This window comes from Populus trichocarpa, chromosome 1 (genome assembly GCF_000002775.5).
Source record: "Populus trichocarpa isolate Nisqually-1 chromosome 1, P.trichocarpa_v4.1, whole genome shotgun sequence".
In the NCBI taxonomy this organism is placed as follows: domain Eukaryota; kingdom Viridiplantae; phylum Streptophyta; class Magnoliopsida; order Malpighiales; family Salicaceae; genus Populus; species Populus trichocarpa.
In genome coordinates, this window is record NC_037285.2 from 1285605 (window position 1) to 1302282 (window position 16678).

General features: G+C 32.7%; 2 protein-coding genes across 7 annotated transcripts; one reads left to right on the top strand and one right to left on the bottom strand.

Annotated features, from left to right (window-relative positions):
- The first annotated feature begins 9092 nt into the window (after window positions 1–9092).
- LOC7496040 (DNA damage-repair/toleration protein DRT100) lies at window positions 9093–10477 on the top strand. Its single transcript, XM_002299204.4, has one exon. The coding sequence runs from the start codon at window positions 9182–9184 to the stop codon at window positions 10286–10288; it is 1107 nt and encodes a 368-aa protein (XP_002299240.1). The 5' UTR covers window positions 9093–9181; the 3' UTR covers window positions 10289–10477.
- A 3073-nt stretch (window positions 10478–13550) lies between these two features.
- On the bottom strand, window positions 13551–15556 carry LOC7496039 (UPF0481 protein At3g47200). Of its 6 annotated transcripts, none has more exons than XM_024609992.2 (2): window positions 15412–15556; window positions 13551–15086 (listed from the first exon to the last, which is right to left on the bottom strand). In XM_024609992.2, exon 2 carries the CDS (start codon window positions 15083–15085, stop codon window positions 13781–13783), a length of 1305 nt encoding a protein of 434 aa, XP_024465760.1. In that variant the 5' UTR covers window position 15086; window positions 15412–15556; the 3' UTR covers window positions 13551–13780. The 6 variants fall into 6 exon arrangements, with proteins under 6 accessions (XP_024465760.1, XP_024465786.1, XP_002297787.1 ...); XM_024610018.2 differs by having other exon boundaries at window positions 13551–15162; XM_002297751.4 differs by having other exon boundaries at window positions 15344–15556.
- Between the last annotated feature and the right edge of the window lie 1122 nt (window positions 15557–16678).

The following is a 16678-nucleotide window of genomic DNA, read 5'->3' on the forward strand; positions in this document are numbered from 1 at the left end:
ATGCCAAGTCTGCGGGGTTTGGTACTGCTAAGTTTTATGGTAAAATTTAATAAATGTATTAAATCATGGACAGAGGAACAATTTGAAAAGAGATGGTGGAAGTTGCTTGACAGATTTCATCTTCGAGAGGTTGAATGGGTTCAATCGTTATTCGAAGATCGCAAATATTGGGTGCCTACCTTTATGAGAGAGATGTTTTTTTTGCTGGATTGTCTACAATCTCACGCTCTGAAAGCTTGACCTCTTCATATGACAAATATGTGCATGCAGAAACATCAATGAGAGAGTTTATAGAACAATACAAAATGATTGTTGAAGATAGGTATGAAAAGGATGCGAAGGCAGGTTTTGAATGCCCCAGTTAAAATCTCCTTTACCTTTTGAGAAGCAAATGTCACTGGTGTACACAGATGAAATTTTCAGGAAATTCCAAGTCGAGGTTTTTTGGGAGCAGCTGCTTGTCATCTTAAGAAAGAAAGCTAGGATAAGACAACCACAATGTGTACTGTGAAGGACATTGAAGACAATCAGAAACATCAATGAGAGTGTTTAAGCTATCATCGGAAGCGATCTAGTTGAGCCATCATTAATGATATGCATTAATTCTGTGTTCTTATTCTAACGTCATCTTATACTAATGGCAGGGCATATCTGACTTGGGGTCGACACGATCACATAATATAATGCCAGCACAGTTGCAAAATGTCACACCTACAGTATTTCATAATATCACGCCGATTCAGTTTCAAAACATGGCTCCACTACATTAGCACGAGACTCAACTCCCTCGTTAGTATGATTTTGCATCTATTGATTTCCATAGGATTGTAGCACGAGAAATTAACCATTTTGCAGGGAAGAACACTGGTCCAAAGCATGCAAGATGTGCTCTGATCTCTGCTGGTATGTAAAATAATTATAAATCATCCTGTTCTGTATCAGAATATTACTACTGAGTTACAGCTGCATTTTAGCCATCTATGAGGAACTAAACTTTACCGGGCTGGTCTTGGAAATTTGTCAGTACAATTTCCACCAGGCTCCTTACATCCCCAATTGTGATTTCTGTAAATAACTGCAAGTCGATGAGGTTCTCTATCACACGTCCTATACGTTGTTTTCTCGAACTATGTGGCTTTCTAGGTGCAAAATATATCCCGGGAAAATATCATTGCTTCACCTTCATCAAACTGGATGGTTTGCTTAACACAAAGCAGAACTGAAATCATCAGTCCAATAGTCAGAGAGCCACAACCTTCTCCTTGCGATAGCTCACGCAAGGTGTCAACAACCCTACACAGAAACAATGGCCGTCTGGTCACAGAGCAGAACACTAAGAAAGCCCTCTCTGATGTGTCCTCGCTGACAAATAACCCAGCGCAGAAACAATGCCAATATCAGTCATATAATATCTGCTTTGCTAGAAACTAAAGCTATCTTGATGGGGGTAGTATGATTGGCAACAGCCGTATAGTCTCCTTGAAGCTTGAAACTAGCTACTTCTGTCTTGCTAGGGGCTATTTTGATCAACAGTCAAGTTTCTCTCGGATTATGTACATTGCAGGCAGAGGGAGCAAAGGTGGTGAGACTTTGATTACTGTGTTCCTCGTACACTTGCAAAGTTCTGGGAAGCCTAGCTATTTTGATCAGGTCATGAATTAATTTAGGTTGACCTGATCTAACCTAAATTAATTCATAACCTGATCAAACTTGAGTGAGATCTAACCAGCCAAGTTAACTTACATAATTTTTTTATTTAAAATAATATCATTTTAATAGCCTCCATGGTCTAGGATAGACTCGAGTTGGCATGCGGAACCATGAGTTCACCTAGAAAACCATCACCTAGTCCTTAATTTTAACAAGATCTGATAACTATGCTAGAAAGTTGCAAATAAAATATGCCCAAGGTTGTCATTTTAGTTGGACCGAGAAGCATTGGAGTTGGGCTGAGATATGCATTTCATATAGCTATGCCTAGTTCCAGGTTGCTTCTTGATTTCATTTCATCATAGGATTATGTGCAGGGGATTGCTCAGGGTTTTGATCAAGTTCAATGGCGTATTGTAAAATCCAGCTCCAAACTATATCAAGTTTTTTGTTTTTTTTTTTTTTTTAACATGGTAAGATGGGTGTCCTTTCAATGAATGAAACCACCATATCTAGTGGATCCCTCATCATAAAAGCCACATGTAAATGATTGTAATTTGTAGAGATGCCTTGTAATTAGTCTTGAATTAATAATTTTGGGGACAAGGTCCTATTAGAACATGCTGAAAGTTCCCTTGGCTGCTTCCATTACTCACTTAGACAATACTCTTTTATTCTTGCTCGATTTATAACTCAAAAAACCTTCGCCATGAAACAACCGAACATATAAAATTGATCGTTGCATGGCCATTTGTAATAAGCTGTGCCATATTTTCCTCCAAATTGGTCTCTACATGTTACTTGAAGTAAGACTTCGAAGAATTAATTCCACGAGTTTCGCAATCTTGAAGCAAAATGTTTTTCCATGATTTCTTTTTTCTTTCAACCTGGTTTTCCTACATGCTAGATGGAATCAAACCTTGTTTCCTGCATGACTTCAGGTGCAAGTAACAAAGACCATTTGCAGAAAAGGTGGCATATATTGGCCGCTGATCTATTTGTTAATTTCCATGTCTCAAGCTATATATTATATTACACGTGCATAATCCCAGTTTCTTGCTCAATCATGGGACTTTTTTTTCCTGGGTCAACTCCAGAATTCCTGTTATTGACTACCCTAGATACCACCTATACATTGACAACTACGATCGTAATGGTCGACAAAAGCAATACTGCTTTTATATAATGAATTAAATTAAAAGTTTAAATCATTCATTATTTGGGCTAGGATTCGACCCAATGCCCAGGATGATTAGATAAATCCTGGGTAGTTACATCATTCTAGATCAATTTCAAAACAATTTTTTTAATAAAACAAAAAAGTTAAAAAAAAAATAATCCCAAAATATCAAAGAACCATCTCAACCCAAAAACTTAAGCTATTAGGTGAGGTTCCAAGGATATGATTTATATTATTCTCTAACACACTCCCTCAAGTGAAAGCCCTTTGGACTTGAAACTTACACAGACCCACATTATCTTGTGTTTAATTTTTTTATCAAATAAATAAGGATGATGAGATTCGAACTCGAGACCACTTGGTCATCAAGACTCTGATACCATGTCAAATAACCATCTCAACCCAAAAGCTTAAGCTATTAGATGAGGTTCCAAGGATATGATTTATATTATTCTCTAACACAAAACACCATTATTTTAGGTAAAAATTTTAACAAGCATTCTTGAAGTTGACCAGTCAGGTTTAGTTATAGACTCGACCCGAGATCCAAGTTAATTGAGTTAACCATAAGGTTGGCAGGTCAATTCCAAAACAATGTTGTTGTTCTTTTTAAAAAACAAAAAGATAAATTTGAAAAAAAAAAGTAAAAATAATCCAAAACACCATCATTTTAAGTAAAAACTAAAAACAATCCTTGAAGTTAATTGGTCAGGTTTTGTTTAGGTTTAGCTGGGCAAATTGAATCATGAATTTATCCACTATTACTCAGGTTTGAGGAGGTCAATTGTTAAAGAAAACTTTACTTGAGCTGAGCCTCGAGTTAACAGTTCATCAGGTAAATCTATCCTACTAAACTAAGTTTAATAATATATAAATTTTATAATTTATTTTTCAGTATATTTGTTGGAGAAAATTTGCTTTTGCGTAGATATAGTCAAACCTATATGTTATGTAGCTTTCTTTTGTAAATAATTGCTCTTGTTGAAGTGAAAAAGACCCCGTGGAGGTCATAGACATGGGGATAAAATACAGCTGTTCTACGAGGCGATGAATGTGGTAATGTCGGCACATTTTTGCACTTAAAGTTTAGACCTCTACAATAATGTACGCAACCAATTACATAATAATAATAATAATATCGAAGACCATTAGACCGACTAATCAAACATTTTTTATTCGTATGAAATCGATTTGTGTGGTTAATTACTGGAGTTAAATAAATACAACAAATTCTGCTACTTAATTACCTAAGTAAGAAATTAATTAGCAGATTTTGTTTGTTGGGCATTGCCCAGGTAATATTACTTACAAGATTTTAATTACTCACACTACTTTTTAAAATAATTTTTTATTTTAAAATATATTCATTTTTTTTTGTTTTTAACATTAATATATGAAAATTATTAACAAGTTATAAACACTTAAACAATTATGTAAAAACAGAAACATAAGTATATTTGGATGATTGGATCCATGAAAATTCAAACGATTCGTGCCATACAATTTTGCGTGGATTTCTAGGGAGTTGAAAGGACATTTTGTCTTGTCATATTATTTTTCTTGAGAGAAACAGAAGAAGAAGATTTTGGTCGGCAAAATCAAAGAAAGAGAGAGGAAATGCAAGAGAAAGCAAGGAACTTGCTGATTTCATATCATAACTTTCATGATTAATTCATGATCATTTCAGAGCTCAAAATCTCTAAATAATAGTGTAAGACTTTTCTTTGCTGGACGCTCCGGCACATGCATCACATGTCCTCTACCTAATCATTTGTATTCCTCTAAAAAACTTTGATTTTTTTAAAGGTTCCACTGATTAATATTTTATATATTATTATTGATGGATTGTACAAAATTTTATATTATTTTAATTTATTATTTTAATTTGTTTTAGTGATATATTTCTAATTAAAAACCAGTTGATTTTGATTTTTTATAAAAAAAACGAGATTGAAAGAAGAGAGATTAAAAAAAAAACATCAAACATGGATGATATGACTTTAAGTTTTATAAAAAATACATTTTGATCATTAAACATTAAAATTCATGCAAATTATATAATTTAATTATCATTGTAGTCCATATCCTTTACGCCAACCACTGGTCATTTGGGAATTAAGATATGGACATTTATATATAATCATAAAGTTATTAATGTCATAGCAATGCCTCATAATTGGCCAGTGATCCTTCTTCGAGATTTCATTTTCAAGCATGAACTTAGTATAAATTAGTAAGTTGTCGTGTCTTGTGCAAAATCAGGTGAAACAAACAAACAATTAGTCATTTCCTTTTTTAAAAAAAAGTCTTATGGATAAGGTTCTTCTGATCAGATCACTTGTCTTGTCGGACTCTTTACATTAAATAATTACCACCAAGTTACTTATTTGATCTTGAACTCAGAATGCTCCATGAATAGCGTCTTTTGATCTTAATTATTTTATAGCAAATTTATTAAACTTTGTCTCCCTTGACGGTGGATTCTGTTCCCAATAGATTTTAAATGAAAAAAAAAAGTTGACCAGGTCAATTTAATTGATCCAACTATTCAGCCAATCAAAATACAACTTGTTTTAATTTTTAGTAGCGTAATTCAACTGATTAACTACTAGATTTATTTTTTAGAGATTACCAGTTCGAGTCTCATAAATTTTAAGATCACTGAAAACTTACATGGTCGTTAACTTCAGTGCTCGTGTAATTAGTTACACTCACATTAATAAAAAATATATTACAACTTGTTTTATATTTTTTAATAATATTATTTTAATTTTAAAAAATTAAAATAATATTATTATAATTAATCTACATCGACTCCATCATCTCATAATCCGAACGGGGTTTAATTACTATAATATTTAGCCAACAAAATCCCTCAAATCCATTGATTCGAGGTGGAGTAGTTTTTTAAAAAGTTTTGATGCAATCATTTGTTACAAGTGAGAAAACTAAAATAATTAGGATTCAAATTTACTTCATTGATATAAATACAAAGTATATTCAACAACTAAACCTTATGTGGTCATTAGAAGTTTGAAACAATCAGGCAGCATAAGATCTCGATTAGCAATTTATTAAGAATCGAGGTGATTAAATAATAAAAATTATTATTTGTTTTATCTGTTCATGAACAGTAAAAGGTCAGTAGCTAGTGGGGTGATGAGATTACTTTTTGTCAAGATATCCTTGGAATTCGAGAGATTTACAAGTTGGTTTGAAATCTTTGTAGTAACATGGGCAAATGATGGCTTGTCCTCTCTTGATCTACTTCCAAAATTTTATGCCCCACATACCCGATCTTCTTCTTCGTGGACCGATTCAAGTTGTGAGAAGATAGGGAACGTGGATGATCCAGATTTACTGATGGGTAAGGAGTATTATATTTCTCACCTTGCACCACACTCAGTGAATCCAATTCCGGATGATTAAGATGTCACAACTCAACTCATGCATGCATTTACTTTACAAATCTGTCTTTCCTTTTTTTTGTTTTTATTTGTTGAAATGTATTTTTAATATTAGTATATTAAAACAATAAAAAATTATTTTAAAATAATATTTTTTTTTAAAAAAAAGGCCACAGCACAGTACCAACCCGCTCTAAAGCTAATAATTTTTCATCCCTGGGCATCATCAAAACCAAAGCAAGGTTTTCAGTGTTTTCTATTTTTTCCACTCTCCTTTACCTTTTCATAGAAGTATTAATTTCTTTTCACAAATTTATTGTGGCGATTCACAATAAGAACAAATGATGGACCTCAAAGTGCCACGATGAACACAGCTCTCTACCTCACCCTCCCTAGCTAGCCACCTTCACAGTCAATTATTAGATTCAGCTCCCTTGATTTCTATCCTCCAATTTGCCCCATATGTGTTTTGTCCAGACATAATGATTCATGATCGAGGGGCAAAGACTTTGGCGACACCATTTTATAGGCACGGTGCTCCTATTCTTTAAATACTCTTTGTTTATTTTTCAATGATAGAGAGACAGAGACAAAGGGACACTTGTTTCTAAAATTATTTAAATTAAATTTCTTTTATGTTCTTGTTTTTTTAACTAGATACATTTCTGCCTTCTCTATGTCTACTATATTTTCTATCACAAAAGGTTAATCAAGCATAACCTTGATCATGAATGAGATTGGCAATGTGTAATTATCAAGGAACATGAACATCATCGGGATTGAGGAAGGGGCTGGCTAGTGTAGGTGGAGGCTACTTCTTCATCCTTGTGGCCTTGCAAATTTCAAGTTCAGAATATTAGTTTGGTGCGTTGTCAATTTAAAAATCAAGATTAATTGACACTTTCAAGACCATCCATGAGAGAGCAGTGAAACATTTATCATGCAACCACCAATGTACTCCAGCTCATGCCCTTGTACATTGAATAGGAGGACTTGATTGATCTGGTCAGTTTGTATTGATTACCCATACTTTAATTAATTTGCTCATAAATTCTTAAAGTTTAAGAGAATAAATTATACTTAGAATTTTAACTAACAATTTAATGTTTTAGATTGTGATAGTTTCAAAAAATATCATTATAGTTTTGATAATCAAACAATCACGAGTTTAAATCTTATTATTTTTATTTTATTTTCTAATTAAAATCTAATTAATAGTACAAGATAGTATATAGACATGTATAAAATTAAAGTTTAAAAAACTTTCATTTAAGGAAATGTGTTAAGAAATAATATAAATATTTGGAGCTATCTTATCTAATTATTTAAGTTTTTATGTTGAGATGATTAATAACATAATAATATTATCTATTAATTAATTACAGTTTATTAATTAATTTATAAACATCAAATTATTAAAACATCCTAACATTTTCTTATTTAAAGCAATCCTTGCGTATAGAAGGGAGATAATAGAAGAAAAAAAAACTAGATTTTCATATAAATTGATGAGTTAAGCGATAAATGAAAACGTGTAAGTTTCATTAATATAAATAACTGATATTTCATAAAAAAAAAAGTAATTGTTACAATAATTTAATATAACACTACTCATATATCCATTCTCAATTCTAAGAAGAGACTGGATTCCTTAGTTACTTTTGTAGAGGTAATGTTTACATTCTTTACTTCTTCGAACTCGAGATTTTTTTAAAAGAAAGGGGTAATAATCATAATCGAGTTTACAATTCACTTGTAATATTTATACTTTTTAACGAGAAGAAATAACGTTTGCATGATATTTTTAGATTGTGTTTGATTAGTGTTTTAAGATGGATAAATACACACAAAAAAATATAAAAATATATTTAGTAAAAGAGATAAAAACATATATAAAATAAATATCTTAACAGTTTTAAAATAATTTTTTATACTTTCAAAATAAAAAGCACAAAATATATGTTTTTTATTTTTATTTTTAGTGTCTCAAAACAGTAACTATTATCAAAATTAACTCCTTTTTACTTTTCAATTTTCGGCAAATTAATTCACATTAATATGAATATTTATGAGAAAGTGTTGTTGGAACAAATCATTCCTTAAACTTGGATTATAAAATGTCATACATCGAAAACAAATTTGAATCAAGCTTCCAAAACATACTCTAGATAAATAATTATTCTCATTAGGTATGGTAGTGGGTGTTTACGAGTCGGATTTCTTCTTAATATTTATACTCTATTTATTATTTATTAGATTATAAATTTAGATATTTATAAATTATCAACTGGATTTTGTGTATTTATTATCTATTATTATTTATTATTCAATAAAAAAAATTATATATATATATATATCTATATATATATATATATATATATATATTTGTGTGTATGTGTTTTATGTTAATATTACGATATGTATATATTACATTGTTTTAAAAAAATTAAATATTTTATAAATATATCTATATAATATAAATATATATTTTGGGTTATATTTAAATAATTTTTTAATCGGGTTTAATAATATATTTTTTTTTAATAAAATAATTATTTAAAAAATATCAATGTATTTAGCTTGAGTCAAATCAATATTCACTGGTTTGAATTAAAGTCTCAAGGTCACGTACGTACCTAAAAAATCACCATTAATAATTTTGAATGAACATGCAAGTAGGTAAGACGTGGCAGTGATACAAATTTTTTTATAACATTAAAAAAAACCATCCATGAAATTTCCAAGAACCATGAGATCATCTCCATCACCTGGTCACCCAACAATCTTGTAACAATCCACGTTAGGGCCAAAATCGTCACCAAAATAATTCCACCCTATATATATACACGCGCACACACGCAAACAACAACGTTATCCCTCACCTCCATGCCCGCACTTCACTCCCCAAAGCAAGATCACAGAGAAGCAAAGAAATCAAGAAACCATGACAACGTTTTCTTACATTACATTTCTAGCAACCTTAACAATATTCATCTCAACTTCTACAGTTCGAAGCTGCCCTGCTTCAGATAGGGCAGCTTTGCTAGCTTTCAAAGCAGCTCTCCATGAACCTTACTTGGGCATCTTCAATTCTTGGACGGGCACCGACTGCTGCCATAACTGGTATGGTGTCATGTGTGACATGGAGACCAGAAGGGTTGCTGACATTAACCTGCGAGGTGAATCTGAAGACCCCATTTTCCAAAAAGCTGGTCGGTCTGGGTACATGACCGGTTCGATCTCTCCTTCTATTTGCAAGCTCGAGAGGCTCTCCAGTCTTACTATTTCTGATTGGAAAGGGATCTCAGGTCCGATTCCAGCCTGCATCACGTCTTTGCCGTTCTTGAGGATTATTGATTTGATCGGGAATCGGATTTCTGGTGAGATTCCGGCAGATATCGGACGGTTGGAGCGGATGACCGTTTTGAACATCGCCGACAATCTTGTAACAGGTAGGATCCCGAGATCCTTGACTAATCTGTCGAGTTTGATGCATCTCGATTTACGTAACAATCGGATTTGGGGTCCGTTGCCTCTAGATTTCGGGCGCCTTCGGATGTTGAGTCGGGCTTTGTTGAGCCGAAATTATATCAGTGGGACAATTCCCGATTCAATTTCTAAAATCTATCGTCTCGCTGATCTGGATCTTTCCTTGAATAAATTATCGGGCGAAATACCGGCTTCTTTGGGTAAAATGGCAGTCTTGGCAACACTAAATCTTGATTCCAACAAATTGTCAGGAAAAATACCTGATAGTTTGTTTAATTCAGCTATTGGTAACTTGAACTTGAGCAAGAACTCATTTCAAGGATACTTACCAGATGTTTTCGGGCCGAGATCATACTTCACGGTACTTGACTTATCTTACAACAATTTCTGGGGTCCGATACCAAAATCTTTGTCCCAAGCATCATTTATCGGGCACATGGACTTGAGTCATAACCGGCTATGTGGGAGGATTCCAGCAGGGCCTCCGTTCGATCACCTCGAAGCCTCATCGTTTGCTTATAATGCCTGTCTTTGTGGTAAGCCACTTGGAGCTTGCCAGTAGAGAAGAAAATGTTCAGATCGGCGGAGAACGGGATTAGTTTGATTTTTCGGGTTTGGTATTAGATGTTTGTATGAATATTATGTAATGTAACAGTAATTAAAAGGTGTGTTTAATTAGTTGCGTTGTTATGGGAATTAATTAAAAGGTTTCATGCACGTAAACCTTGCATGAAATGGAGCTTTGATGCAATGAGTGTACCTATAAACATAAATTTAATACCAAATTATCTCAAATCAAATGATAAAAAGCAAATTAATGTTCTTTTCTTTTCAGTTTCTTTCTCAATACCTTCCTAGGCGGGCCCGTTTAGTGCTAACTGCTAAGAACCAAAGGTGTTAAACTGGGCTAGGATTAGGATTCCGATCTCCCTAACCTTGGTTTAGATTAGTTTAAATTTAAAGTTGACTTGGTTTGACTGAGTCAACTTATAATTTAGTAAACTCGGTTTCTGAATATGATGTAGTTTTAATTGTTGTCTTGGACTGGGTTTAAAAACTCTCCATTTCTATTTTTTTCCTCGTTTAAATGACACATAATTAAGTCAAATATTAATTTCCAGCTATTTGCTAAAGTGATTCTACTTTTGTGTTTTATTTTTCTTTGATTTATATAAAATAAATGAAGCCACGTTTGGTGGTACTGATCTGGACCCAAAATGAAAAAAAGAAGAAGAAAAAACCGACAGTACTGATTCATGCGTGCAGTAATTAATTAACTCAAATGATGTGCAAAAGCTACAGTTTGGATTGATTTTTTTAATTTATTTGAAAAAGTAAATGAAAGTTGTACACGTAACGAATGAATTGCTTATTTGTTTTTAATAACACCTGTGTTTTCATATAAAAAATATTTAATACTTTTTATTTGGAAAAAACACGTACAATTATAGTCACGCTTGCGTTTCTAAACTGACAATAAGTTCATGATCGTGTACTCTAACTACAAACATTTTATTTTTTAAGAGGTTTTAAATTCGAATTAGCCTTTTCAATTTACACGATCAAGTACATTGATAATTGGATTGAAAGATCTGAATCTTTTTGCTACAGTTGTGCATAATAATTTAGTAACCAGTACTGGCCAAGCATACGTTGTGTGATGAAGCTTTTTTCTGGGACATGGATGGGAACTGTTGTCAGTGGCGATTTAATTATACACAGCTCCTATTCCTATACAAAACAAGACAGTGCACGTGAAGCCTTAGTGAGATAATGACAGCTTTGCTTTGCATTCAAAGACGAGGGCCTAGCGATGGACGAGGCAAGCAATTTTCCCTGGCATCTGCAGATTTTAGCATACCACAGCTACATCATCGCGCAGAGTACACACACACACCCACCAAACTAGCCATGCCTAATTTACAGATGAAGTTCATCTAGAATTAATCTATGGTAATTGCACTGATATGCTTTACTTGTCGAGATGTTTACATAAATGGAAGGCTGACAGATTCTTGTGCTTAAAGGATGCATGTGCAGCTTTTTTACTTTCTTATTTTTATATTCTTGTATTGTTTGGATTATAGGATAATCCACATTTGCAGGAGGGGTTAATGCCCAAAGTGAGATGCTACCTTTTAAGAGCTAGCTAAATGTAATAACTTTTTAGAAGGCTAGTCATCTCACAAATTCGGCATTATTAATGATTTCCATTTAAAGTGGAAGGATGTTTTGTTTTTGTAGTTTAACTTGTTTTTTAAAATGTTTTTAGTATGAAGCAATATTAAATTAATAAAATTAATATTTTTTTAAGTGATTTTTTTATGGTTTTAGCGTGTTAATGTTAAAAATAAATAAAAAAATATGAAAAAATATATTATTTTAATATATTTTTAATTATTTTTTTAAAAAAACACCATATACTGCATTACCCAACATACATGCTCCTAGCACACAATTAATTATGTCTTCGAAAGGAAGATGCATTATAATAGAAGATTTGAAGGAATTGGGCAATAACCTACAAGTTATATAGGTTGAATTTCTTCTTTTTGGTTATGGCAGGGCATTGAGTTACCTTTGTGCTTTCTATGCTTGAGTGATGGTTTAAGAATATAGAATGTATGCTGCTATTATGGCATCTGGATGCATGCAGAGCTGAAAGAACATGGGGAGAGGGGAATCTCTCCTAATGATCTCATCATGTGGATAGGTCAGATTGTTAGATGTAGGCTGCAGAAAACTAGAATTCTGAAGGAAGCTTTGTTAAATCCGAAGTTTTCTATTCTTAGTTCTACAATTATGTTCAAACAGAAATCTATTTAATTAGTTCTAAAAGTTGCAAAAACACTTTGCTCCACAGACAAGCAAGTGAGAGGTGTGCATTCATCTTTTTGGTTGCATGGAAGAATGTTGAATTTGCTTTATGCTCTCTTTATGTTTGACAGGGGGCAGCTTAAGAACAGCCCATGTATTTCTTTTCTTTTTCTCTTTTAAAGAGTAGCATATGTTCTTCTTGCAGGAATTCTTTTAAACTTGTACTTAGTTTACCTACAAGCTCTTCAAAGGAAAATGGCATGCATAGTTGGTTGACAGAAGACATTTTAATTAGAGGAAATGTATTCTTCTGAGGCATAACATTTTGTTGACTTCATAAAGAAATGTCTGACTAATTGATATGTTGACTTTGTTCGTTTTTTAATTAAATTTTCACACCACTAATTTAGAGTTTACGCTTGTCCCTTGTATATAGACCACAAATTTTCTCCATAATTGACTGAATTTTTCGCCACAGATTTCATAAGGAAATGTTTTTTGATGTATTTGATGAGGCCCAAATCTATGAATTGCGTTGTCAAGCAACTAATATTAAACAATGAGGTAGACTGGCTCCAATATACTTCGCTGAATTGAAACATCTTTGGCAGGAGCTTGATCAACGACGTCCAATTAAAACGGTGTGTGCTCAAGATATCAAAATCCGTCAAGAGGAGATCATGAAAGATCGTATCTATGATTTTCTTGCAGATTTCCTACAGACTAAACCCCTACCAGGACTTGATGAAGCCTTTGGTTACATTCGGCGTGAAACTCAAAGTCAAATCATAATGTTGGGTGGTTCTTCTCCATCTGGCGCCCTTGTAGATCCTGCTGTTGCCATGATATCTAAGGCGTCTGTTAATGGATCAACTGAAAAGGATGGAATAATTTGCTCCTATTGTAAGAAAAGACAACGTAATGAGGATAATTGCTTAGAAAAAATAGCTTTCCTGACTAGTACTTGGACCGCCGAATCTATTCCAATGGGCAAGATCTGACAACCATGCTTAAAACTAAGTTATTGCAATACTGAAATGCACTTCAGTGCCATTCATTACACGATCTTTCTGACTAATTGATAGCATGTTGATTACAAACCATTTTGCAGAGAAAACAAGACGTGGAAGAAACTAGCACTGATCATTTAATGAAGTACATGTATAGTATAGCAATCTCACAGGAAACACAAACAGAACACACTTTTATTTGTAGCACACGATTGAAATGGTAGAACCTATTTCACTTGAAAGACAGAACACACTGTTTGTATGACCGTGAGTATTAGAAGAGCCCCAGCTGCAACAACAGAGATGGAAACCCATGGATTATGGAAATAATTGTGTTTCAGGGCTGCAATCCATTTGTGCGTCCGCTTTCTGCAGTACTTATTCAGATCTTCAACGACATCAGCAAAATAAAATTGTTTACTGTTAACAAGATTTCCTCTATCAAGATCATGGAGAACACTCATAACTGCATCATTATCACTGAGCCAATAATCTATAATTCCTTTCTTAGCTAGTATTTCTACATCATTAGTATCACGAACAAGGAAATTGATGGTAGCGATATAGTCACTTACGTATACATCTCTGCAATGGCATTGCTCAAAGGCGTGGAGATTTCTAAATAACTTCTCTGTTTCATCCTCTAAAAATAGTGGTGGTATTTCCAGTATCCCTTTATGAAAATCAAAGTTCATGTCAAATATTTTTTCCTTGGACCCCAACTTAAACTTGACTCCAGATTGATGGAGCTCCATTACACTTGGTGTGGTTCGACTTTCAAGAGGCTGTTGCTGTGTCCGCTTTGCTGGCCGCTGACACTTTCTTAGAAAGTCAACAAAATGCTCTACTTCAGAGGAATTGATTTGCTCCAAAATGTCCTTTGGCACCCATGAATCCCCAAATGTGCTTGATAAGAAATCACGAGTAAGCTTAATCATGGAACATCCGCCCTGTCTTCTGGAAAGCTTAAGCAAGTCGTCAAGAATGAAGAATGGAATCTGATTTTCAAGCAAGCACATGTCAAAATCGATTCCTCTTATCATCCACGGTTTACCGAATATACGGTCATAGTTGCTTGGGATGAAAGAGCCAAACTGTATCAGGAAGACCATAATGATGAAGGAGCTGTCTAGCAACATCATTTTCACAAAGTCCTCTGTACTAATATTTTCAAAATTATCTGCATAACAGTTGCGCAAACTTGTCTCCTTCTCTGCAACAGCTGCGATACATTCCTTAACACTTACCTCACTCAGTTTAAGAAACTCTTGCAGGTATATTTTTTTATGCTCTTCCATTTCTTTCAGCTCTTCTTTTCCATGGTGAATGGGCCCAATGGAGACTAGTTGAGGCGTGTAGGCATATTCCTTCGAGTCGCGTAGTCTTTTAGGAACTCTGTAGATGGAACACGTATTAGAGAAGGCATGCAAGGTTTTCAACTCCTCTTGCACAGACGCTGTTAATTTGTCAATGTCAAGCGAAACGTGATCATTCCTTTTCATCTGCTCAGTTGATGTTCCAACAATCTCCATCCTGTGACGCCAATCTCAATTGATCAGATGTTAGCCGGAATCACAGAGAATCATCAGATCAATAATTGAAATGATCTCTACAGTCAAGTTACCAAATCATTTAATTAATACGGATGCTTAAACAAATTCCAACAGAAATGTAAAGAGGAAATGAAAATATCACACAAAATATTGTCAAACAATCACAAAAATATTTGGAAGGAATCAAATCTGAATTATTACAACATACGTAGCTTCTCTAAAGTACAACTTCCATACTTAGATTTGCTTCAAAACATATATAGAAAAAACACTCAGCGGCCTTCTGGCAGAAACAAAAAACTCACTCAGTAGCTCTAGGTTCTTTCACAAACTATGGTCTGAAGTGTTTCTGATCAGAATCTTCTTGAATGTTCTGTTCCTGCATTTCTCCATCAGTTCTTATTCTACACAAAGTCTTCGTCAATATAGATTTTTGCAGCTAAACAACAAATCAACAATATCAGGTGGGGGGGTGACTGCAGCTGTTCAATTTTTAAAGTAATTTTTATTTAAAAATATATTAAAATAATACCTTTTTATTTTTAAAAATAATTTCTTACTTATGAAAAAAATTTAAAAAAAATTAACTTTTTTTAAAAAAATACGGTTTCAAAGCATTCCCACAAAAAAGTAATGTTTAGTATTATGATGCATTATGTTTTTTTAAAATAATTTTTATTAAAAATATTTTTTTTTACTTTTTTAATTTTTTATATTATCATTTCAAAATAACTAAAAAGTAATAAAAAAATTAATTTAATATTTTTTAAATGAAATAAGTAGCTATTGTGCTCTTAAATAGTCTTTTAATTAGTTAGGTGGTCTGTCTTATGCCGCGGACTTACCTTTTAAAATATCATAAAAATTTAAAATTCAAAAGCATTGGGTTTGGCTACAACGTCGAATCGAAGAACATTGAGTTTGACTGCAACACCAAACCTAATAATAATATTTAAAATAAACACTATTTCCTTTGCTTTTTTCATGAACATGGAAGGAGGTGAGTTAACACCTTGGTTTTTTTAGATGTATTAGGTGTTGGTGTAGTTTGTAAATAAATAAAGAATGAAAAATATATCTATCCCACATTAAAAATAAACACTCTCTCTTCAAGTGTTTATATATATGAGTTTATATTGTGTAATAAATTAAGTAAAAATTATAGCAGATAAGCTCTTTGTTGGGCTTTTTAATGCTATTAAATGAAAACTTATAATATCAAAATATGACACTTGCTATTTGAAACTTAATATGTCAGTGATATTAAATTTTTTTATTTTTTATAATTAATTTTGATATTTGTGGTTGTTGAGATAAAACTAAATAGTAGATATCCAGTTTAATTCAAAATATAATTATTTTTATTAATAAAAATATAGTTTCATTGATAGTTATAATGTTTCATTATAATATTTGACTATATAAACAGCTACTATGCATAGAAAATATATACAAAACAAATATATTTTATTTTCTTTGTTTTTTTTATATTCTTTCAAAAATTTAGATGATTTAGTTGTATTTTAGAGATATTATATTTATGTAAAATAAATAAACATATTAAAAATAATA

Bases quoted from the DNA above. Each gene is read 5' to 3' on its own strand.
- LOC7496040 (XM_002299204.4), top strand. From the start codon at position 9,182: ATGACAACGTTTTCTTACATTACATTTCTAGCAACCTTAACAATATTC.
- LOC7496039 (XM_024609992.2), bottom strand. From the start codon at position 15,085: ATGGAGATTGTTGGAACATCAACTGAGCAGATGAAAAGGAATGATCAC.